General features: G+C 50.7%; 3 protein-coding genes across 4 annotated transcripts; 2 read left to right on the top strand and 1 right to left on the bottom strand.

The window, feature by feature from the left end:
* Positions 1-35: 35 nt before the first annotated feature.
* On the top strand, positions 36-1467 carry UQCRH (ubiquinol-cytochrome c reductase hinge protein). The gene is given in 7 exon segments (XM_074832131.1): positions 36-148; positions 240-269; positions 593-754; positions 1201-1230; positions 1233-1271; positions 1273-1411; positions 1414-1467. Coding segments are annotated over 7 exon segments (474 nt in total). The 5' UTR covers positions 36-106; the 3' UTR covers positions 1446-1467.
* A 1013-nt stretch (positions 1468-2480) lies between these two features.
* Positions 2481-6116, top strand: NSUN4 (NOP2/Sun RNA methyltransferase 4). Its single transcript, XM_074832123.1, has 6 exons — positions 2481-2588; positions 3034-3464; positions 3628-3782; positions 3948-4102; positions 4785-4909; positions 5694-6116. The coding sequence occupies exons 1-6, from the start codon at positions 2481-2483 to the stop codon at positions 5965-5967; spliced, it is 1248 nt and encodes a 415-aa protein (XP_074688224.1). The 3' UTR covers positions 5968-6116.
* Positions 6117-6682: 566 nt separating this feature from the next.
* On the bottom strand, positions 6683-21857 carry LOC141926814 (vitamin D3 hydroxylase-associated protein-like). 2 transcript variants are annotated; one of them, XM_074833217.1, is made up of 19 exons: positions 21755-21857; positions 20379-20533; positions 19371-19502; positions 17199-17664; positions 16845-17070; positions 15358-15471; positions 14868-15011; positions 13788-13921; positions 13192-13398; positions 12682-12722; positions 12405-12556; positions 11643-11768; positions 10692-10789; positions 10417-10516; positions 9510-9553; positions 9003-9042; positions 8428-8536; positions 7931-8076; positions 6683-7287 (listed from the first exon to the last, which is right to left on the bottom strand). In XM_074833217.1, exons 4-19 carry the CDS (start codon positions 17288-17290, stop codon positions 7162-7164), a joined length of 1899 nt encoding a protein of 632 aa, XP_074689318.1. In that variant the 5' UTR covers positions 17291-17664; positions 19371-19502; positions 20379-20533; positions 21755-21857; the 3' UTR covers positions 6683-7161. The 2 variants fall into 2 exon arrangements, with proteins under 2 accessions (XP_074689318.1, XP_074689319.1); XM_074833218.1 differs by having other exon boundaries at positions 12405-12529.
* Between the last annotated feature and the right edge of the window lie 1570 nt (positions 21858-23427).

Here is a 23427-nt window from a genome sequence, read left to right as displayed (position 1 = left end):
GGGGGCGGTCCCGAGGCGCTGCGGGTGCGCTTCCGCTTCCGGGGCGGGCAGCGCCACTTCCGGCCGGTGACCCTGGCGAGTCCTTCTGGGCGGCGGGAGCCGAGCGATGGGGCTGCGCGACCGTGTCGTTCACGCCGGGGAGCCTGAGGTGAGCGGGGCCGGGCCGGCGGGGGTGTGCTGAGACGCCGCGGCTGGTCGGACGGTTGGTAACGGCTGTGCTTGCTTTTTTTTTTTCCTAGGAGGAGGAGGAGGAGGAGGAAGAGCTGGTGGTAAGATGGGGAGTGGGGCCGGGGGGACCTGGGCCGCTCCTGCCTGGGGAGCTGGCAGGCCTCGGTGGCGGCGGGGAGGCCTGTAGCCTCTGCAGTGGTTCCTTGCACCCAGGGTAGATGCACGGTGCTTTTCATCAGTGATAAACAAACTCGTAGGCCCAGGCCCCTATCGCCGCTCCGTGCTGGTGAGGCAGAGCTCAGCAGGGAGGAATCTGAAGTCCCGGCTTCGATGTAGATGTGTGGTTCCCCCTTAAAGCAATGGGTCTCAGGGAAAAACGGTGTTTTGGGGTCTCCCTGTTCTCATGGTAGACCCGTGTCTGCAGGATCCTTTAACCACAATTCGGGAGCACTGCGAGCAGATGGAGAAATGTGTGAAGGCGCGAGAGCAGCTGGAGCTGTGTGACGCACGGGTGTCCTCCAGGTCCCAGACAGAAGAACAGTGCACAGAGGAGCTTTTTGACTTCTTGCACGCCAGGGACCACTGTGTAAGTGCAGCACCTGCGGATGCAACGTCCCTGCTGGCGCTGGGAGCAGAACTGCCTTTAGCTGTGCTTCTGAGAGTGCACAGTTTGTGTGTGAGATGTGGTAGCTGTTCAGTCCCAGTGAGCTCTGAAGAACTGTGAGCCTTGATGCCTGTTCTCGTTAAATGTTTGGTTCCCCCTTGTTACAACAGTTCCACCTGGGATTGGGTAGGTTATTAAACAAATAAGCCAAAGACATTGTTTCTGGCCTGCAAATGACGCTGCTATTTTAGTGTTGTATTTACACTTTTAAAGTTAAACCTCTTTAACCTGTAAGAAATCTCAGCATGTTAGTTTTCTTGAACAGCTTGTTGCAAATCAGTGAGAAGAGCAGAGGGCTGTGGGCTGTGTGCCTTAGTGGCCCAGAAAGCCAAGAGGTGGGTGATGAATGCTTTGTCTCATCTTTTCAGGTTGCTCACAAACTGTTTAAGAACCTGAAGTGAAGGCAGGCATGATTGTCCATCTGCTTCCACAGCCGGCGTCCGCAGTTTCTGGATTCACAGTACTGCTTCCCGCCTGTTGATTCTCCATGCCAAGTATAAACGAAACAGCTTCCTGGCAGCGACCAAGCATCAGTGTGTCACTGCATCTGTTCTCGTGGAAAATGTGCAGCTGCGCAAAAACCATGTTGATGTTCTGTAATTTTCCATATTAAACATTCTGAGTTCCCATGGAAATACCCTCCCTTTATTTCCTAGTTCTTGTGCTTCTATCTTGTGCTGGGTTAAGATGAAATTAGTGGGTGTCAGAACCCAGTTTGTGAGGGGAGACTTTTCCTCACTTGTGGGAATGTCCTTTGTGTGCAGCTGTGATGTGCAAAGGCTGGAGCCCCTTCCCCCAGAGAACAATTTGTCAGTTGGAGTCACAAAAATGATTTACAATCCCTACAAGACCAGTATCGTTCATGTAGTAAGTTCTGACCAAGTTAAACTGAAGGGAGTGACCCTCTTCTAGGAGAGAAGTTTCCTCTGCTTCGGGGAAAACTGTCATCTGTCCCTCACTGTCACCTACTGCTGCCTCCCAGCTGTGGTCAGCTTTACCTTCTTGCTCAGAAGGACTGACCAGATGGGCAGGGTGGTGGTTCCACCTGCTCAAACCCCAAGTAGAGCATGAACTTGGGGGAACTGAAGCCCTTCTGTGTGAGTCACCTGCCCCTTCTGCTGACCTGGGACTGTCCTCTGGAAGGGTCAAGTTCATTCTCTGCCTGTTTTTCTTCCGAGTAGGATGTTTAGTAGCAGGACAGCTATGGATTCACTGCCCTGTGAAACACCCTTCTCGGCTGTTCTTCAAAGTGGGGAAAAAACCGCTATAATTTGGCTGTTCTTTATCAGTGTAGCAGTCCGTAATCCTTTTGCTGGTGGATTTCAAATTCAATCCCTAGTAGATTGACATGGAGCTTGATCAGGGTAAGCGTAACGTTCATTTGAGGAGGTTTTGGGGTTTTATTTCCCATGGCACGGGGCTGGGGCACGGTCCAGCTGCTGTGGGGTTCTCCTGCCGCAAAACCCCGTGTTGCTGCTGGATCCCTTTCAGCACCCGATGCCCGAGCCCGGCTCCTCCCCGCCTTGCAGCGGTTCCTCCGCTCCCGCGGAACCCGCGGTTACTCGCTCTGGGGCGGGGTGGGGGGGACGGGCGGGCGGCGGAGCGGTGCCGGTCCCGCCCCGGAAGGCGCCGCGGCGGAGCGCGGGCGATGGCGGCGCTGGGCGGGCGCGGGCCGGCGGCGGCGGCGCTGCTGCGGCGGGGGCCGCCGCCGGGGCTGGGGCCGGGGCCGCGCCGGTACCGCTACAAGGAGAAGTGGGTGAGCGGTCCCTGCCCGCCCCCCCACCGCGGGGGCTGCCCTGCACCCCCTCTCTTCGCCCCTCTAACCCTCTTTGAACCCCACTGCGCCCCGTTGATCTCCCTATTTTACCCCCTTGCACCTCTCGCAGCACCCTGTAGCACCCCCTCACCCGTTACACCCCCGTTACACCACTCCGTAGGCAGCCGTTCCCCTCCTCGCCTGCCCACCCCTTACCCTCAGCCGCCTTCAGCCTCTCCCGGCCCTGAACCCTCCCCAGGGGACCACCAGCCCACGGGTGGTGGGGGCACAGTCACCTTCTGGGGTTGCACAAAGGCCCCTGGGACTTTTGGCAGCACAGAACAGGGCGCTGGATTTTCCCAGAAAAACATTGAGCCTGGGCGGGAGGTGGCATTGGGATGTCAAGGTGTTTTGGCTTTTAACTGCTCTGATATTTTCCCCCAAGGCTGCCACGACCCCCCGCATCCCATCCACGCGGCTGGCCCTGCACCACTTCGACGTGAACTACAGCCTGCAGCTGAAGGAGCTGTGGCCCTCTGTCCGCGCCGGCCTGCTCTGCGAGCAGAAGTACGGTGCCCTCCTCAACAACTTCTCTTCTCTCGACTACGTCACCCAAGAGCTGGAGCTGCTGAATGCTACCGATTTTGTTTCCGAAGCCTGCAAAAAGGTGCAGCAATCGCAGCAGGGTGCAGCTGCGGAGGAAGCGGGGAGAGGGGAAAGCAGGTCCCAGGAGGGGTTTGGCGAGGGCACGACAGTGACGCAGGCAGAGACGATGATACAGGCAGAGATGTCACCACCGCATCGTGCCTCCATCAGCTCCAACATCAAGTGTTACACCTTCCCCAGGGGCGACATCACGCGCTTTTGCCCTGCACGGTGAGAAATCCCTGGGACAGACCGCCCGCTGTCATTGCCAGCCTCGGGGGCTGCACGTGTGTGAGCCCCCGCTGCTCCTGTACGTCCCCATCCTCACTTCCAGCTGCTGTTTTCTTTTCCCCTTGCGCATTTGCTTTTTTTTACACAAACTGGTGATTTCCAGGCCAGACATTCTGGGGCTCCTCAACTATTATCTCATGGACGCAGCATCTCTCCTGCCCGTCCTGGCGCTCAACGTGCAGCCGGGTGACTTTGTCCTCGACCTCTGTGCGGCTCCAGGTGGCAAGACTCTGGCTCTGCTGCAGACTGGGGCTTGTGGTAAGTGGAGGTGGGTGTTCCCTGTCCCCATCCATAAAACAGGGCTGGAAGAGTGTGCTCTACCCACTAATGTCTGACCGTTAATCATTTCTGGTTGTAAGAGTTGGGAATCAGGTGTGGTTTTGCAAGAGTGACATTCCCAGTGTGCCTGTTTTGTCCTCGCAGGGCATCTGGCAGCCAATGACATCTCCATTTCCCGGGCAAAGAGGCTGCACCAGATTCTCCGTAGCTACGTTCCCACAGAAATCAGGGAAGCTGTGAGTGTCACATCCTGCGATGGAAGGGACTGGGGACAGCTGGGAGGTGGCACTTTCCATAAGGTAAGTGATTGGGAGCCTGTGAAGATAAACCCATCCAGTTCACTTTCCTCCTGTTTCAGAGGAAGACAGCAACTTATCCTACAGTGTAATTTTATAGTTTTTCATAATCTTAAATGCAGAGAAGGAGAGAAGACTAAGCCACATATGCGGTAGGATTTCCTCCTGCTATACCCTTCCTGCAGCATCTGGTGCATATGGGCATCTGGAGTTGGCCTTTATTTACCTGTGTAATACCCCTTAAAAATCCTGTTCTAATCCATCACCTGGAAGGGGTTAAATGTGAAGATGAGATAATTCTTGTTTCTCAGCCATGTCCAGCTGTGGGAGCTGGGTTTGTTACTCAGGAGGTGTCACTGCGGGAGCTCTGGCTGTGTGTGGTTGCGGCCGCAGCCTACCAGGAAGACTCGAAGAGTAGAAACATTAAATGAGGACACGTGTGAGAGCGTGATGTTACCCACCATTTCTGTGTCTGTTTGCATATTCCTGAAGTGTAAAAGCAGCTGGACGAGTTACAGTTCAGTGTGAGGGCACAGCTGTGCTTGGGCAGCGTTGGTTAGGCACGGTACTGAGAGCTGCTTGGTGCGTTGCAGGGGTGGGGGAGCTGGGCAAGAGGCAGGTTGCTCTGGGAGACTCGCTGAGCTTGACCTGGGCCCAGGACTGATCAGGGCTTCTGCTGCTGCAGGTCCTGGTAGATGTGCCCTGCACAACGGACAGGCACTCTGTCATGGAGGAGGACAACAACATCTTCCACAAGAGACGAACCAAGGAGCGTCAGATGTTGCCCATGCTGCAGCTGCAGCTGCTGATGTGAGTGAGCTCGATGCTGTGTGTTGGTGCCATTTGTGTTACGGTAGCAGCTCTCCATGGCCAGCACGGAAACCTCTTCTTACTTTGTGTGTCCCTGGCTGGGGAATGTGGAAACCATGTGTGGTTTTCTGGAATGGCAGTATTTGAACACATCAAATCATAACAAGTGTAAGAAGGTACAAATGTTCTCAGATCAAATGTCCTTCCTGTCCCCAGCAGTAGCCATAGGAGGTAGGTAGGAAGGTCTAAGGAAGAGGATGGGTGTAGTGTTGTTCTTTTGTGTGATGATCTCCTGGGTCCCAGCCATCAGCCCCAAAGGATTCCCGAGTGTCCACATGTCCCAGCACATGGGAGGACAGGGGATGCTTTGTCACCCCATTTTGCTGGGAAGGCTGGATGGGCTGACTGTGAGCCGGGGCAATAAAGAAACAGATTAGAGAGTCCCATGGCAGTGCTTGAACTATGAGAGCCTCTTCCCCTGTACATACTCTTATCGCCTTCTCTTGGAGGTGAGTGCAGGATTACTCCTTCCAGCTGCTCTCCAGTAGCATCAATCCCATGTTAAGTACTTTATCAATCTAAGCATCTATGTGACCCATATTATCCTAGTCTAAAACAGTCCTCAAGTTGCAGTGAGACTGCTGAGCCTGTGGGGTTCAAGGAGATTTGTCTCTCATCTCCTATGAGTTATGTGCTGGCTTCCCAGTTTCGGTGGGTGGGAATGCTGGTGTCCTACACAGTCCTCTTCTGCCTGTGATGGTGTGTGTGTTCATCTTGCCTGCAGGGCTGGGATCCTCGCTACCAAGCCGGGAGGAGAGGTTGTCTATTCCACGTGCTCCCTCTCCCCGCTGCAGAATGAGCACGTCATCGAGAGAGCGGTAGAAATTGCAGAAACCCAGTTTAACATCAGTATGCACGTTGAGGACTTGAGCCACTTTCGGACGCTCTTCCAGGACACGTTTTCCTTCTTCTCGGATTGCCGGCTAGGGGAGCTTGTTCTGCCACACCTCACAGCCAACTTTGGACCTATGTATTTCTGCAAATTATGTCGGGTGTAGAAGGGATGACAGATTTTGCTGGTTGTCAGGAAATACCCCAAAGTTCCAGGGAAAGCAAAACTGCTTTATATTTATTTTTCCTTTTAAAATGTCCCAAAAGAAGTCTGCGTTTTTACTGCAGACATAGATAATAAATGAGAAGAACCTGCTGTGAAGTCTCTTGAATATTTATCTGTTTGAGGCTGGGGCGTTTAAGAAAGAGAGAGAGGTCTTATCAGAGGGAGTGATTTATCCCTCCGTCTTGGGACAGGGTAGATGGCCCTGTATGGGTACTGCTCTCTCCCTCCTGTCTGACTGCTTTGATCCTACCTGAGCAGGTTTGGGTTAACAAACACCATCTGGGGATCTCAGCCTTTCTGTCCCAGATCTCACTATGCGTAACTGAGTTGCATCTGTCTGCTTATCTCCTACCTTCAGAAGGAGCAGCCTGAGGTCCTGAAATAAGAGGCTGCTAAGAATGCCACTGCTGTGAGGTTGGAAATATGCTTGGGATGCTTGAGGTGCGGTGGTGGAAAGAGCTTGGTGCTGTGGAAAGGCCAGTGACTGTTGCCATCCCTCACAGACAGGAAAGCTATGGTTGAGAGGGAAGGTGTGAACGATCCCATGCTAGATGCCATTTAGTGTCCAGTGGGAAGGTGTTAGTATGATTTTGGGTATTAACTGTATTCATATAATAGGTATCAGTGAAGGATTACTGGAGTTTATGATACAGATTGCTTAATAGCTACATTTTTATTTTTGTGAGCAAAATACAGTGATGGGGAGGGTAGACGTGGCTGTGTTCTTTACGGGGCAGCCCATAGTTACATCCACATGAAGTTACTCCAGTGCCAGCAAGAAAATACTATTGAGCTTTTGTAATTCTTTTCTCTCAGCATCACCCTGCTTCGTCAAGAGTCAGCACAGGTGAAAATGAGGGTGAACCTCCATCCATGTCTATACTTCCAGGAAGGTGCAGTTCATAGATTCATCATTATTTGAACCCAGCTTAAGCCAGTCCTGCCCTCTGCATGGCATCTTGGTTCCTTACAGGATGTGTGCGTATTGACAAGGAGGGGGATCAGGAAATGGCTTTTCCTTCCTCCTTCCCTCCTCACTGTAGTGTCTGCATTGCCAGTTGCAAAAGAGAAGTGCAGTGCTGCCCCGTTTCCTCGTTTCCTCACCTCTGGCCCTGCAGGCGTGGGACCATGGAGGCTATGCCGCTCTCTTCTCACGGCTGAGGGTCTCCACCTCCTTCATGAACCGCAGACACAGCTCCTCCTGCCACGGCAAGGCCACGCACTGCACAGCCACAGGCAGCCCCACAGCTCCTGCCACAGCCTGCAGCAGCAGCACAAGTGGTGAGAGGTTACCTGGGGGGCTCAGACGTCCAGCAGCTTTTGGAAACATGATTTAGGCACGTGGCTTGTCTTGGAGAGTGGGGGGGTTGGAGGCTGAGCCCTGCCATTCAAGCAGTGTTAGCGTGCTGGGGCAGAGGGAAGGCTCTTGCTGTTCTCGTGATAGAAATTGTTGCCAAATCTTGGGCAGTGTGTTTAAGACACCCAACCCCCAGCCAGCTCTGCTTTGAGCAGTCTTGCAGCCAGATCCCTTTTCCTTCAGCACCCTCATTCCCGATCCATTCTCCACTGACAGGGGCCTGGTGAAGGTGTCACGGAGCAGGAGGAAAGTGCAGTGCAGTGCTGTGAGCTGTGGCCATCACAAGAACCTACTCAAAGAAGCCTTGCTGCATGGCTTCTTTCTGATCTCAGCCTATAATCCAGCCTGGGATTGCCCCCCCAGTCCCTCCAAAGCTTAGTGACTTAGTGACTATTTCTTGGAAGAAAAGGTACTTGCAAGGGGTATATAAAGAAGAGGTGATTTTTTTTTTGCACTGTGCCCATATTGATGGAGACATTTAGGAGCCCCTGATTTCAGTTCCTTGAACATCAGCGGTCTCTGCTCCACCACTTTCTGTGTCACATACCTGTTTCAGCATCTGGTCCCAGGGGTCATCACAGCATCCTCGGTAAAACTTTAGCTCTTCCTCATCAGCTTCTGTCACTGTGCTGACAGGTACAACTCCAGCAGGGAAGTTCAAGACATTGTACAGCATCGTGGAGGAGATGGCAGCTGAGAGAAGCAGAAGAGAGAATGCAGGTAGTGACAGACTCGTGTCTTCCTTCAAACTTACACGTTACATGTTCACTGAAACCCCTGAGAACCAGCTGCTGCTGGGAGGAGAGATTGCACAGGGCTGGTCATCTGCAGGTCCAAGTTCTACTGCAAGAAACAACTGCCACCAGATCACTTCATCCATGCGTCTTGTCTATCTGCTTGCACAGCTTTAGGGTAGCTATTTTTCCTTCCTAATGCCCATAAAATGCTTAGGTGGGCAGTGCAGCTCCATGGTAGTAGATATTTCTGTCCAGTCTCAACCACTGCAGTCCTCTGCCCTCCTGGGAAAGTCCCAGACTCACTTACTGAGGAGTTTCCCGGGGTATCCTGTGGTGAAGGCAGGCCCCAGGACAGGGCACAGCACAACATCAAGCTGGAGTTCCCTCCACCGGGCGATGAACTCTGTGCGGTACACCTTGGGGAGGAGAGAGGAGATGACATGGAGGCCATGTCCATGCCTAGAGCATCTCAGCTTCTTCAGGGTATGGGCCAGGCTCTGGCAGGGCCAAGGAGGCAGCAGCAGGCAGCTGTGTTCACGGGAAGAGTCAGGGGAGTGTGTAAGTGTCTGCCTCCACAGCACGTGGTCAGACTGGCCAGGAATTGGAAAGGTCTCTTTTTAGCCATCCCCACTCCCAGGACAGCCTTTGTTGTGCTAGGACTGTCAAATGTGGGCATTTGGGCAATTGATAGTCTTGGCTGAGTTGACCCAAAAGCCCATCTACCCCATTTCTACTCTCTTTTCTGTCTTTCCCTCTGTTTTGTCTCCTCCCCAGCACCTGCCTGCACAATCCCTTTCCTAACTGATGACCCTCTGACCTGTCACTTACCACAAAGCCCCAACTCATAGCATGATGCCAGAGAGAAAAGTCCTCAAAACATACCTCTATTTGATGGTGATGATTCCACATCTCCTTCACTGACCTGCAAGTGGAAATCGTAGCAACATTTTTAAGCTTTAAGAGGAGGAGCAATTGCTTAAATAATCCTCCAGTTGATAAGGCCCAGTAATTTTAGCAATTAATTAAAACAATACATTTTTCAAAATTTGTCTCAAGTTTCCTTTGGCATTTGGCGAAGCAATTAAGCAACAATGTCTGGAAGTGGTAGAGGTTTCCCTTGTGAGCCTGGATTTAGCACTCATCGCCGCCCCAAGCTTCCTCTATGACCTTGTCCTTGCAAGCCCCGCAATCCTTTCAGGATAACGCTAGGGGCAGCGCAACACTGCGGAGATGAGTCCCTAAAGGCTGAAGCCATCTACAGGGTGGAGGAACAGCCACTGCAGAGAGCAGCTCAGAGCCTGTCGTGAATCCAGTCCTCCCCACAATGGACACTTCGAGAGAAGGTACCATTCATTTTCATGGACATCCCTGGGGACGATGCCACCTTACCTCATTCCACCCAAGGCGCTCAGGTAGTCAGCCAGGCGGGGAAACTGGAAAGGCATGAGGTTCCTGTTAGGGTCATGACAGGGGGGTGCAGTAACTTGTGCCACCCCAGGAAACCCCTGGTTCTGGCCTGCCTCGGTGCCTGAGGATGCTGCACTGAGGGTGAATGATGATTTAAAATGCTCCTCACGGTTCTGAATTTACTTTGCTTCCAACTTCTGGTTGTTGGTTCCCAATTTGTTTCTTACAGCCCAATATTTCCTGCTCACAGAAAAGTGCACTGACTTGAACCAAGTCACCTTTCATTATTTTTGATAAATCAAACATTTTTTAGCTTGGTATCTCACAGAAACAAGACCTTTAAAAGCACTTTGATTGCCTCCCACTCACTGCTGCCTTTTTGATCCTGTCAGCTGGGAACAACCCAACTGGACACAAAGGCAGACAAAATGGAGGACGGAGAAGCCCTGCAGAGGGATGCTCAGCTGGTGAAAGGACTACAGTGAGGGCCAGCCCTTATTAATCACCAGGAGTCCCCATGAAGGTGTGATCTTTGGGAGGTGTCCAACACAGTGATAGATCTTCAATCTCAAGTCCCTCTGCTGCAGTAATCCCAATGCATGAATCTGTAGGAAACTGGGCACTGCCAGGTCTAGCATTTGGAGAACCACTTGCTGTGGGGTCTGCATTAATCTTTTTTACAGCTCTTGGCTAGTCCTTCTCTCATTTCCCTTTGCACTGGATAAATCCCAGCAGAGGTCTAGAAAAGACCTTCCAAAGTGATAGCATGTGCCTTAGCCCGAAATCCCTGCGTTTCTAGTTAAAAGTGTCTCTCAGTACCATCACGCTTTCAAGCATCTCAAGGCCTTGCTGACACCACTCTGCTTTGAGCCTGAGGTCAGGGACTCACCAGAGGTTTAAGAATCAGAGCCAGCAGCTTCTTCCCCAGTCTCGGGATCTTGCAGCAATTCACCTGTGATTTCAAGTTTGGATCTACAATATCTCCTGTGCTGAGACATGACAAGAGGAGGGGATCATGCCAGAGAAGCTGTATGCCCTTTCTCAGAAACCTAAGTATCTCCTGTTTGGGATGGGAGAGATGGGCTCGTTTTGCCTCTGCGTTGTGCTCATGGGCATGGGGATGGCGGTGTTTTACAGCACTGCTGGCAGAGGGATCCTACTTACAACACATCCAACCAAGCACGGCCTCCATCAGCAAAAAACGTCTTCAAAAACAGTTCAGTCATGACATAGTGGATCCCAGGTGGAGAAAACGGCACCAGCTGCACCAAAACACAAGATGATGTGGCAGCCTGGGAATGTGAATAATTTACAAGGCCCAACTATGGATATACTTCAAAGGCAGAGCAGCACCTCCCTGGGCTCCACATGCCAACAGAGGTCCTGGTTCAATCCTTTACCAGCCCAGGCATCTCCCCATGGGATTATTCCTCCCTGATGCCATTTGGCTCAGCTCTGAGACCTCTCCAGAGCTGTTTCCTCCTCCATCCTGCTCCAGACAGTCACTAAACCAGAAACTGCACCAGTTTCCTGCCAGTCTCAGCAGAACTGACACCTGCTCAGACATGGACTCACTTTGGTATGAAGACCACCACCAGCATGTTTCTACAGTTAGGTCTAGATGGAGGGAAGGATGTCTCCCATCCCATGTCCTATGGCCCTTTTCCCTCAGTGGTCCAGGAGGGACAGAGGTCTCCATGGGCATTGGGGAAGAAGGGGAAAAACACCTCTCAGAGCCCTGCTGGGGAAGGACAGACCTAGAAAATCCCGGGGCAACGTTCCAGAGTCAAATGCAGCACTTCATGGATGCTGCTGTCTGGTGTGGACCACAGCCACCAGGAAATCAGAGATGGATTTTTCACACCCCCAGCCCTGTGAAGGTACAAGCTTGCTAATCGCTAGTGCTGTGTCCCCATGAGATGCACTGCTACCCCAGGTACGTGTGCGTCTGCGTTGCATTACATGGCTATAGTAACTTAATCCCAAATCTCTGGTAGGTCATTTATCCCACAGTTGGGCTTGGGGGCTATGTCTGGTCTCTGAAGGATGATTTCAACAGTGAGGAGCAAAGCTGGAGACACCTCAGGGAGAAGAGCGCAGGGTGGTTGTGCTCACCTGGTGCCTGGCTGCCTGCAGAGCCTCCCTGGTTTCCCGCACCGCCCGCCGCATGCAAGGGGGCAGCGGGAAGTAGCCGTCTGTGTCGTAGTACCCGACCCGCAGAGGAGCAGAGCTGGAGTACACCTGGAGCAAAGGAGCCACCAGTTAAGCATTTCCAACCCTGCTGGGGGTTGCCCCCATGCTGAAGCCTACTGCAGAAAGGGATAAAAACTCCAGATGATGGGGAGTAACTAATTTTCTGTTTTGCTCCTTATAGTTTCTATAAGTTACCCTGTCCAAATGTCCACCCCTGCCGCCTTCTCCAGTTTTCCCTTCAGTCCTCCCTTCAGATAGAGCACAGCCACTCAAGGACAGTAGAGTCAACTATTGCTACAAAGGATGGAGGTGGAAAAACCTTCTGAAATTCATCTGCTGCAGCAGGAAAGGAAATGTCCTCAGTCAAGAGATTTGCTGCAGGAGTTTCTGATCCTGTCTCATCTTGCCCTACAAATCTCCAGCTTTCTGCTCCTGGTGTTGCCTTCTTCCCCACTCTTTGCTGGGGTCTCTCAATCTGATAAACTACACACCAGCTGAAAGGGCACAAAGGATACCTAATTATTAACCTATCTTTTTTTACTAATAATTATGATTGTGCCCTCAAAGAGAGCTAACAAGTTACTGGAAACCAGTACTGTAAAGATAACTGGACCCTTAAATAATGCATACATTGAGAGTGCAGCACCCTCAAAAGAACCAGGACTTGCTGACTTAAGGACTCACCTCCTCATTGAACGGGATGGGGGGCACGGTGGGGTCCAGCTGGAACATCTCCTGACAGAGCAGCGCCTTCATGCATAGGGCCAGGCTGTCCACATCCCTCGCCATCGGCCCCAGCGCACACGGAACTGGAGTGGGATGAGAGCAAACACTGTCTGCAAGCGATGATCAGGCAATGAGGTGGGATGTTTCAGATGGACTCCAGACAGATCTTGGTTGTCTCAGGCTTTCCTCAGGTCTAGAGGAGCATATAGAGAAAAACAATTAAAAATTCATGTACCTGCCAGGATCCCACTGACTGGGCTACTTGCTCCAGACAGGCTGTGGGAAAAGAAAAAGAAGTATATTGTAATTTCAGTAATGGTGAGATATTCTCAATATGTTTGAATAGCACAGCAGAGTCTTCAATTCAGGACCTGAACCAGAAGGAAATTATTAAAAGTATTTGATTTGAGTCACGTGAAACAGAAAATTTTGGTCAAAATGAAAAAAAACCCTGCAAGAAATCTTAGTTTGGTTTAAGAAAAAATGTTCCATTTTGGCATTATTTAACCACTTTATCCCCCTTTTCCTTTTAACTCCAGGCCAGATTTACAATGAAAACAGGCCATTTCCCTACAAAACCTAACAACGCTGCCTCTTGGGAGAGACTTTGAGCAAAGTAAGACAGCCTTTAAGAAACTGTCCTCTCTTTTCCCCCCGGGTACTTACTGAGTACCTTGCTCCTTCTGCTGGGTTTGGCAATTAGCAGGCTTCTTGCAAGGTGGGAAGGGCAGGCCCCAGCACCTACCTGAGCCTTTCGGCCGTGGGTTTGAGCCCGCATAGCCCACAGAAGCTGGATGGCAGGCGGATGCTGCCACCGATGTCCGAGCCGATGCCCAGGATGGAGCCTCCCCCTGCGATCAGAGCTCCCTCCCCTCCTGAGGAGCCCCCAGGGCTCTTCTGGTGGTTGAAGGGGTTCAAGGTCTGGCCGAAGATAGGGTTGCTGCAGTCATAGCTGGGGAGAAGAAAACCAGCAAGCAAGCTGCCAGAAACAGCCTAATGCCCTGAGTTTGTTGGCTCTCTCTGGCAGTGAACTTATGTGGCATAGCCACCCCATCCTTCCAGCCCCTAAATCACTGGGAACATGGCTCGTTCCCATGAGCTCCCACTCCCCCTCCCATGCACAAATGTGCTTGATTTCTCTTATGTCATGGTAGGTTTTTTCCCTCTTAATCTTATTTGAAAGCTGTTTTCAGTTGAACTGAGATTTTTGGCAGCTGATGGAAGAGGAACTCATCCAGGTAACATCTCAGGAGACAGGAATGAGCCTGTCCTGGTGTCTACAGGCTGGTTTTTAGCTTCGGGAACACAACCAGAGGAGAGATTTCTAATAAAGTATGTTACTTGAAGAGGGATTGTGGCACGTTGGTCATTGCAAATGGGATGGCCCCCTGTCTCTTCAAAACCTTGACTAGGACGCTGTCCTCCTGCACCACAGTGCCCAGGCATTGCACAAGTCCACAGGTTGACAGATGCCCCTGCAGAGAGGAGAAGTGACAATGGACACGGTCAGCCCAGTTCCCCTGCAGTTTTGGAAGGATGATCTGGTGTCCCCTTGGGGGGGAGTGGGTACTAACCCACTTCCTTGCAAATCCTTGCATGAAGGGCCAAGGACTCCCTCTCCTTCCATCCTTGGCAGAGGGCTGCCAAGCAGTCATAGGGTTAAGGCTTCTCCTGAAGCTGTCCTTGCTCTTTTTCTTGCCATTTCTTTCCCCTGACCCAGATGCAACTCCATAGGTGCACTAGCTCAGGATCAAACCCAGTGTCCTGCTCCAAGTGGAGCCACCAGTGGATGTTCAGGGAGGAAATATACATCCCAGGCAAACACACTGTGATCCTTTTTCAGTTAGCCTTAGTGTTTGGGGCTTGCTTTGGGCTTTGAGTCCTCTTAACTGTGTTAGTAAGTCAACATGGAGGAGACTGCCTAACAAATTCAGCTCAGGAGTATGTGGTCAATCCTCATCAGGGCTTGTCTGTGAGGGGGTCTCTGGTGCATCTCATGCACAGGCTCTTTGCTAAGTGGCTCTGTGGCCAGACTACAGCCCAACAGGGATTCAAGGTTAACGGTTCCTGCTACTAATGACTTTCTGGAAGCTAAGCGATGTTCTTATACCTGATACTGCAAACCTCTGCATAGAAGTCTAAGTTATGGCCCAAACAACCATGTAGCCCAGGCTGTGCTGTCTCACATATCAGAGAAGAAATCATTTGGGTGTATAACTATTGACTCCTTGGGTTTTTTGCTGATGGAGGCTTCTAACTGACAGGGTCGCAGCTGCAATGAGATGTGAGGCAACAGCCTCAGACACAGCCAGGCTTCCCGTGGTGTAAGCAGGGAGGGATTGGGCCCCTTCCACATTCTTCATGTCCCATCACTTCAGCCTAGCTCATGATGGGACACTTCACAGACACAAAAGGAAGCACCTGGTGGCCGATGTGATCCTTGATGCTGATTGGGATGCCGTAGAGCAGTCCTTTTTCCCTCTGCTGTTGTATTTCCTGGAGCTGCTCCTCACACTCTGGGATAAAATGTCGCAAGCAGTTTGTCTGCTGGGTCACTTCCAGGGCCTTTGCCAGACACATGGAGGAATAGGTGTTAGTTAAGAACAGCACCGTTACACAGTGTCATTTAGTAGCTACTTGGATCTCCAAAGCAAGGGCTTGTGGCTTGGCATGAATAGTAACCTCCTCCACAGAGCATCCCAGTTCAAGCCATCTCAAAGGACTGTCCAGTGATGGGTCTGACCCAGGAGACAGAGAAACCCCTGCCTTTTCATATTTTTCTCCTGATATCTGCTATGATAAGAATTTGTCATAATCACCAGCTTCAGCAAGTCTTCTCAGCCACCAGCCCACACACCATGGCATGGAGAACATAAGCGATTTGCCCATCACACTGAGGACAAGAACTCACCTTCTCTAAGTAGGTGTAGAGGACAGTCTTGGGGGACAGAGACCCTTCCTGTAGTTTCTCAGCGAGTTCCAGCAGGGGCAGGGACAGGATGGCATCTGTCTGGACACTGGGGACCTGCAAAGGGAAGATAAAGGAGATCCCAGGACAGCAGCTCCAGTTACCCTTTGGCTCAAAGGGGATAAGTCTCTTAAGCTTTGCCAACATTATCAACAGAGCTTGCTGGAAAGGTGGACCCTGCATGTGGGGATTCAGACCTTGAGCTGCTGAGCGTTTCATCCTGAGTTTGGATGTCATGAACACGATGCAAACACAGGAGCCCAGCTGTCTCTGAAGGTGTGTAAGAGCTTCATGCATCCACCGCAGTAGAGGACAAGGCAATGCCTCAGATCAGAGCATTCCTCCTGACACTGCGGGACTTACCCACTGACCAACAGGTAATCTCATCTGAGCAAGCACCACCCTGGGCAGAAGGCACACAAGTCCTTGCACACAAGTTTCAGACTGGCCCTTCACCCCTCAGAATGGGTACAGGCAGTGTGGGTCAGTCTGGTCTGAGGACAAACACCTAATAGCTCATGCCCAGCAAACTGCAAAGAAGTCAGTAGGGACTCACAGGTGGGTACAGTCAACGTGAGTGAAGACTGGCAGTTCTCAGTGCCACCAGCTTTTTTTAAGGTTTTACATCATATTTATATATACATATAGTTAATAAAAAATGTTGCGAAGATATGTACCACCTGTAGCTTGTATGCTTTATCTCCAGGTATGTTACCTGTGTAAACATAAGCTGGCTTAACCAATACCTACTCGGAAGCAAATGGAGCAGGAAGGAAAGGTGGTTAGAAATCAGTGTTGCAGTAGGAATTCAGGGTCACATCCACGCTGGTTGGGTGCCTGCCTTATTTGTCCCCACGTCATGTCCTGGTTGTTCCCAGGAGACACTGAATTCCCTGTGCTTCATTAGTGTTAAGTTAGGCCAAGCATCTTCTGGGCAGCCTGCTGGGCCAGGAGGCTATGAACCCTAGTTAAAGCTCTTTTGAATTCTCTCCAAGAGCCATCCAGAAGCCTGGTTTTAGAGAGAAAGATATAGGGGTGTGGACAGATGTGTAAACTTAGGAGTTAGGAAGAGGAAAAAGCTTTCTTGTTTCTGCCCATAGAGGCAAAAGACATTTCTAGATCCTGAAAGAACTGGGTTTTGGATCAATGAAGGTCCCGTGCTTCATCACCTATATTGTCCAAAACCTCTTCCGGGTGAGTAATTCACATCTCCATGGCTGTAGACTCTCACTGCCATCTCATCCAGCTTGAAGAGAGCAGTGATCTCCCTTCCTCTCAAGGCAGCCTTTCCTCTTGTTGAGGGCTGCTGGCACATCTCCCCTGGAGTCCTCATTATAAAATCTATGGAGGCATGAACTGGAAGGAGGAGCTGAAGAACAACATCAGCAGACACCCCGGTGGGATTCAGACCCCCCAGAAGGACAGGTTACCTGTTCCCTGAACTGCTGGACAGCCTTTGCCATTTTCTTCACACCCTCATCCTGGGTCCTCCGAGCCTCTTCCATTTTCTTCTGGATTTGCCTTTTGACCAGCCATTTCCAGACCACCATGGCTGCTGCCGAGCTGCAGAGCAAGGCGAGGGCAGCAGAAGTATCTACCTTCCTCTCTAGCAGGACCTGCCTCAGCTGGTGCTGGATCATAACGTGCCCTTCTGGCCTGCAAGGGATGGAGTGAGAAAGAAAAGCAAGGTAGGAGCAGGAGCCCTTCCCTGCCTCCCCAGACCTGTCCCTCCTCACAGCACCACCGCTTCGGGTCAGCAAATAGTTTCTAAGTCCAAAGCTGACCCCTGCAAAGCTGCCTTCAGTGGAGCGTGCAGTGGAGAATGATTGACTGGGAAATGGAAAAGGTGAAGTTCGGCCAGTGAACCTTGAGGCATCGGGTTTATAGGGGCTTTCTGGACTGCGGAAAGTTTTCTGCTGGGGAGGAAGGGCTGTGGGATCAGCTAAACAAAAGAAGCAAGGAAATAGCTGCTCTCCTATTTCCTCTGTAGCCTGAAAGGACAATGGGAGAAGGGGAAAAAACAGCTTGAAATCACAAGACTTCCCCGCATGGGTTTGGGGAATGATATGACAAGAGGATGCGTAGCTGTGGGGCACCCACTCACTCACCAAATCCCTTAGCCTACGCTGCTCCTATGGTGGCCAGAGGCTGTTTCAGGAGGCCTGTGGAATAGTGCTCAGCACTCCATGATGTCTGCATGTACCAGACGAGAGGCTATTCCACCCCGTGATGGAGCACGCTGGTATTGCCCTATGAGTGGAAAATCCCACAGGGTTGCAGGCCAAAAGCAAACTACTTCCAACAGACATTGGTACAGCTAGTGTCTGAGGTCTTTCCAGCACAGATGCCTCTCACAACAAGCACACAAGAACCATGCACTGAGCTGAAGGCACCAACCCAGCCAATATCAGCCCCAAAACAAATGCCATGGTCTGTCTGTGATCTCTGCTGGTTTTGGATGGTGGGTCCTCCTATGTGTCCCACCTTCAAAAAAGTTTTTCAGCAGCTAGACTGTGCATTACAAAACTTTGCAAGGTTGTCCTTGATGGCCAGAGGCCCAGAACCTGATCCTGCTCCAAGAAAGTGTGGAAATGAAGGTGAAGAGCCTTCTCCCATCAGGGCTAGGTAGTCCTCTAATGTCTGCTTTTTTATCCATTGTCATGTCCATTCTTAGAGGTTATAAGATTTCACTTGTTTTCTGTAGCAATTTGTGCCAGTAGGGAATGTTCTTCTCTTTGTTCTTAACTGGGGAAATTTATGAAGGACTCTGAACAAAACTGGCTTTGGCATCCTCTAAGAAACAGTCTGGAGCTGACAGAAATTAGCTATGTGGCAAAAATTAAGCTGGCCTTTTACTGTATTCCCTTTCAGTGGCACCCTGGCTCAGGGGATGCCTCCTCAGCTAAGGCACTCCTGGCTTTACGAGAGCAGCAGCATGGGGACATGCCTGCAGCCCACCCAGCTCCTGCTCCTGCTCCATGGTGCTGGCTTCAGCAGGTGCCTCCGGAAGGCACATGTGAACAGGGTCAGCACACAGCAATGCCCAGCCCTCTCCCAGCCTCCGGGAACCCATGCAAGGGCTTCCCGAGGGAGAGGTGGGCTCTTTGCCTGTGTGACAGCAACATAAAACATAACCTCTATGATGGACTTAATGGACATGGGAGGTTTTTTTCCCCATGCTGGAAAGTGTCGGGGCATTGGCTTCCCACAACTGCTTGTGCACTGGGACCTGTGCTCCGATCTTGCCCTTTAGACACTCAGCAAATGTTTAATGGAGACAGAGTCAGCTGTGTTCAGACCGGCTTGGCGTTTCAAAGGGCAGATTTATCAGCAGGCGCAGCTGCTTTTCCAGGTGGCCGGATGCTGCTGAGGAAGCCTCTTTCCTATCAATGTGCGAGCATCTCCACTTCCTTCATGAACCAGAGTATGGCTCCTCCTGCCACTGCAAGGCCATGCATGGCACAGCTGTGGGCAGCCCCATGGCTCCTGCCACAGCCTGCAGCAGGGACACAGGCCATGGCAAGTGACTGGAGGGAGTGAAGGTTGAATCCACCCTCAGGACTGGGATGGTGTCAAAATCCAAGCCTGTTTTTCACCCTATGAGTAGACCTGCTGAGGCACTCCAAGAGCCAGACAAAATTAAAGTGTCCCTGCCATGGAGGGGAGCAGTTACATGGAGGCAGATGGGCTGGGTCATAGTGGAGGGCTTTGTGTGGACCCACATCTACCAAAGGGGAGCAAGGATGCTTGGGAGAAAAGCCTGCTGAGAAAGAGACCACTGTCCCCATGGGGAAACTGAGGCAGGGAAGCAAAGGGATGTCCCAAGTCAAATCTCAAGTCCATAGCAGAGGAGGCAGACCCGCCTGACTCACAGGTCAGTGTTCACTCCTCCACGCTGTGCCCGTGTGCACTAAACAACCAAGGCCAAGTGCAACATTTTTGCAATATTTTCTCACCTCAATCGATCCAGGTCCAGGGTCAAACTCACCAGTGGAGTTACAATGAAAGCCAAGATCCTTTTCACAAGAAGAGTCAGCCTGTGGCAGCTGGTCTGGGATTTCATTGTGGCATCCACAACATTGCCTTCACTTTGGACCATCACAGAAAAAAGGCAGTGAGACCAACTCAGACAGTCCACTCCTGTCCCCAGCAAGAGCTGCACTGTCTATGCTTGCAAAAGCAAAACTGCACCGACACTGTCATCACACTCCATCCAACACCTTCAGCTCTCAAGCAGGTTGGGTTTTGTCAGAAATTTCCTATAACTAAACTGTCTTCCTCTAAATTGGTAATAATTATTTTTAAGTCAGCTTTGACTCCATTTTGATTAAAATGACAAAGAATAAATCCTGACAGTTATATCTCATGTTCATGTTTTTGGAACCAAACACTCTGATGTGCTTTTTCAAAACAATTTACAAAATGAGGTATGTTAACTATGCTTCTCTGAAAGAATTTTAAAGACATTTCACAAAACACTGAAATCACACTGAAATGGGCTGGCCCCCTCTGGAGAAGTTGTTCCAGTTGTCTCAGAGGGCTGAATAAATGTTTTCTGGGTACTCTCCAGTTTCTGACTCATTTCAGCCTGGAATATCTATTGGAAGCATGAGATTTTCCTCAACTCCAGTCCAACCCCACCAACACTCACAGAACGTAACAGCTGGTAAGAAACCTGTCACTATTTAATCTGCACCTTTCCAGCAACCAAGAACATCACTTGAGAGGTGAGGGTCTGTTTCTATCACACCTTTTTCCTGTTGCTCAGCCAGAAGACTGTTGGCTCTCCCTGAATAAACTGCAATAGGACGGGGAGAGAAACCTCCCATACCAACCCTCACACCTCTGGCAGCAGGGGCTGCTCTCTCTCCTGACCATCCCTACGTCTTTCCCACTTTTGTGGGTACTGCACTGTTTCCCTTGGGCCTTTCCATAGACAAGTGGGTGGTATGGAACCTACTTACAACTTCTCCAGCAAGGTAGAGACACCATCAGCAAAGAAGCTGCAGAGAGCTGTTAGTTCTTCACCAGAAGGCAAGGAGCATTCCTACTTCTTCTGTCATGCCTGGTGTCTTGCACAGGTCTGTCCCCACCAAGTGACAGCAGAGACTTCAGCACCCTGATGGTGAAAGACTGGGATGTTCCCGGCTACTCCATGGCTGGGCACAAAGCTCACAACAGCAAGTTGGGCTTTTCACTGGTCTCACCATGGGCAAGCAGGGCAGGGGGGAAGCCAGGTGATTTGAGTGTAAATTAGGACAGCAGATTGAGACAGTGCTTGGAGAGATCAGGATTTGTGCAGCTAACAGCTGTTTCAGAATGAAAGACATACTAACCCTAATTCTTGCATTTTTATGTTTCAGGGGTGAGCCTTGCTATGTCAAGGTGTTACATTTCACCTATTTTTTAAACATTTGCTTTTAGCTACTTAACTACCTCCTCCCTTGAAACTTGTTTGAGAGGAATGTCTGGGATCCTGGGGACACTCATGTCTCTAATGCCCTCTGCCACTTTCTGTTACATCAGAGAGCTCTGTTTGCTTTGGAATCTGTAAGAGGCCAAGTGACCTGTCCTAATGACTCAGGTTCTGCTGATATCAGTTCTTCTAGAGAGTTTTATTTGCTCCTGATGTTGTGACTACAAGTCTAACCTGCAAACTAAAGAAAAAACCCTGCAAACTGAAGTAAAACCAAATGAAAAAGCTGGATTGTCTGATAACTCAATCTCCCGCCCTTGCTCAGTTACTTATCTGGCCACAGAATGAAATGTGGGTTAAAGAGAGCAGATTTGAATTCTTATTAAAATCAGGAGGAAGGAGGAAAAATGTTCAAAGCAAATACCACAGCCTTTTGTGCTGGAGATGAGAAAAACTAGTAGAAACAAAGCCCTTTTGGCCCAAGCAGCATTTCTACCTAATTCTCTGAGACAGACCAAAGCCTGGACTTTGGTCAGTGCCAGGCAGCTGGACAAGCACTCTGCAAGCACATGGTGTAGGTCTGCAAGGGCTGCACAGCCTGAGCCAACAACTTATGGTGAAGGAGCCATGGAAGGGTTTGAAACACAGCAGCACTGTGCTGGCGGGTGTAGGAAGGAGCTGACATCCTCTCTCCAGTCCAGAAGAGGTCTGGAAGAAGAACTTTCCTGCAAACCTGAAGTTATGCCCTACTAAAGGCCTTTCTCTCTTTGAGTTTCAGCACCTGAGCTCACCAGACTGCTCTCAGCATCGCCCTCTCCACTTTTCCCCCACATTTATACAGCAAATCAATGACAACGTGTCTTGAGAAGGACACTGAGTTCTACTCAGGGGGTGCTTTGCTCTCTGCCAAGCTGAGACACTTACCTGCTCTTTAAACTCCTGAACAGATCCCTATATCTGGTCCAAATCTGCATCTTGTTTCCCTCACTCCTCATCCATCTTCTTCTGGACATGTCTCCACCTCATCCACTTCTGTGCCAGAAGAGCTTTGGCTGAGCTGCAGACCAGGGCTGAGAGCACCCACACACTCTGCTTCAGTATCTGCTGGATCATAGTGAGAACTTCCCTTTGGGTGCTGGGTCCTGGGACTAACGATGTGGGTTCCTGAGATCTAATGACTGGCCGGAGGCAGGAGAGAGGAGAGCAGGAGGAACAGTAACAGTAAATCGCTTTCAGAGCCACCCACAAAAAGCAGCTGGAATGCAGAGTGCAAGTATGCACAGGGAAATTCCTTTTAGAAATAGGACCCTTTCACTGCCTTCAGCCTTGCAAAGATATGAAGGGATATATGAGCAAAGGACACTGTCCTTTCCTTGCAAAACAAGGTCTGTGCATACTCAGATCTAGCCAGGAATACTACCTGGGCACAGTTACCTGTTTAATGGTGAGTTCCCATCTTCCCTATGAGAGGACAGCTAAAAATCCTTTGCTCCTGGCCTGAGGTAGTCATGATTGTTTGGCAGAGTCCCCTCAGGCAGGAGCTCTGTGGCTGGTGCCACCCAGCAGCAGTTCTGCAGAGGCAGGGCGTCTTCTGGCAGCCGGGCTGTGAGCACTGTGCCGTGGACCTTCTCCCTGGCCTGTGATGAACAGAGGATGGTGAGTCAGGCTGAGGAGCCAGGACTCACTGTGTGACTCAGACCTGCCTGTGACCATGTGAGGCTGCTGGGTGACTGCAGCATCCCTGCGCAGACCCAGGGAGGCAATGACAAATAAATAACAAGAGCGGTGTCGCCCCTTGGCCCCTGTGGCTCTCTCCTCCTGTTGGGGAAATACTGACTCCAGTCCCAGTGCCTGGAGAGATATGTAGGCTTGGAGAAGGCACAGATCATCGCTAACATTGGTGCCTTGTTTCAAGGCACACTTGCTTATTCAAAGCATTTCAGTCTCCTCCATCACTCCCACCTTCCCTTCCAGCCTCTTCCACCACCTTGAGAGTGAAGGACAGGCCAAGAAACAGCACAGTGCGAATAGTCTAAACATAGCCCCAGAAATGCTTAAACTCAGTTTTCCCTCAAGTGCTTACAGGCAATAAAAAATCCCCAACTTTCTCTTCCCATTGCTTAACTGGAAGAAACAACAAGGAACAGGAGTGAAGACAGACCAGTTACCATTCCTCACAGATTATGCTTAAACAGAGAAAATTCAGCTTTTCACTACTCACTGCAGAGCCTACTGCCACCGGATGGTGTGGAGAGCAAAAGAGTAAATGAGTTCAGGAAAGGGCCCAACAAGTTCATTAAGGAGAACTTTCTTAACAGCTATTAAAAATGATGGGCTGACTGCAAGTCTTTGACAAATAGTCCCTTGGCCAACCAATGGCACAGCCAGAGAGGGAATCTTCCACTTACCAGGTTATACTCTCCCGCAAACATCTGCTCCTGCCCAGTTGGAAGTAAAATATTGGGGTAAACAGCTCTTTGGTCTCATATCATGCAACAGGTATCATTACACTATAGTTATTGGACTCCTTTGGTCCAGAAATAACTTTCATTCCTTTCGGTTTTTTGACTCTGTTTAACGACGGACAATTTGGACAG

Source organism: Strix aluco, chromosome 8 (genome assembly GCF_031877795.1).
Source record: "Strix aluco isolate bStrAlu1 chromosome 8, bStrAlu1.hap1, whole genome shotgun sequence".
Lineage (NCBI taxonomy): Eukaryota > Metazoa > Chordata > Aves > Strigiformes > Strigidae > Strix > Strix aluco.
Note: the sequence above shows the minus strand (reverse complement) of the source record. Positions and strands in the feature narration are given on the sequence as shown.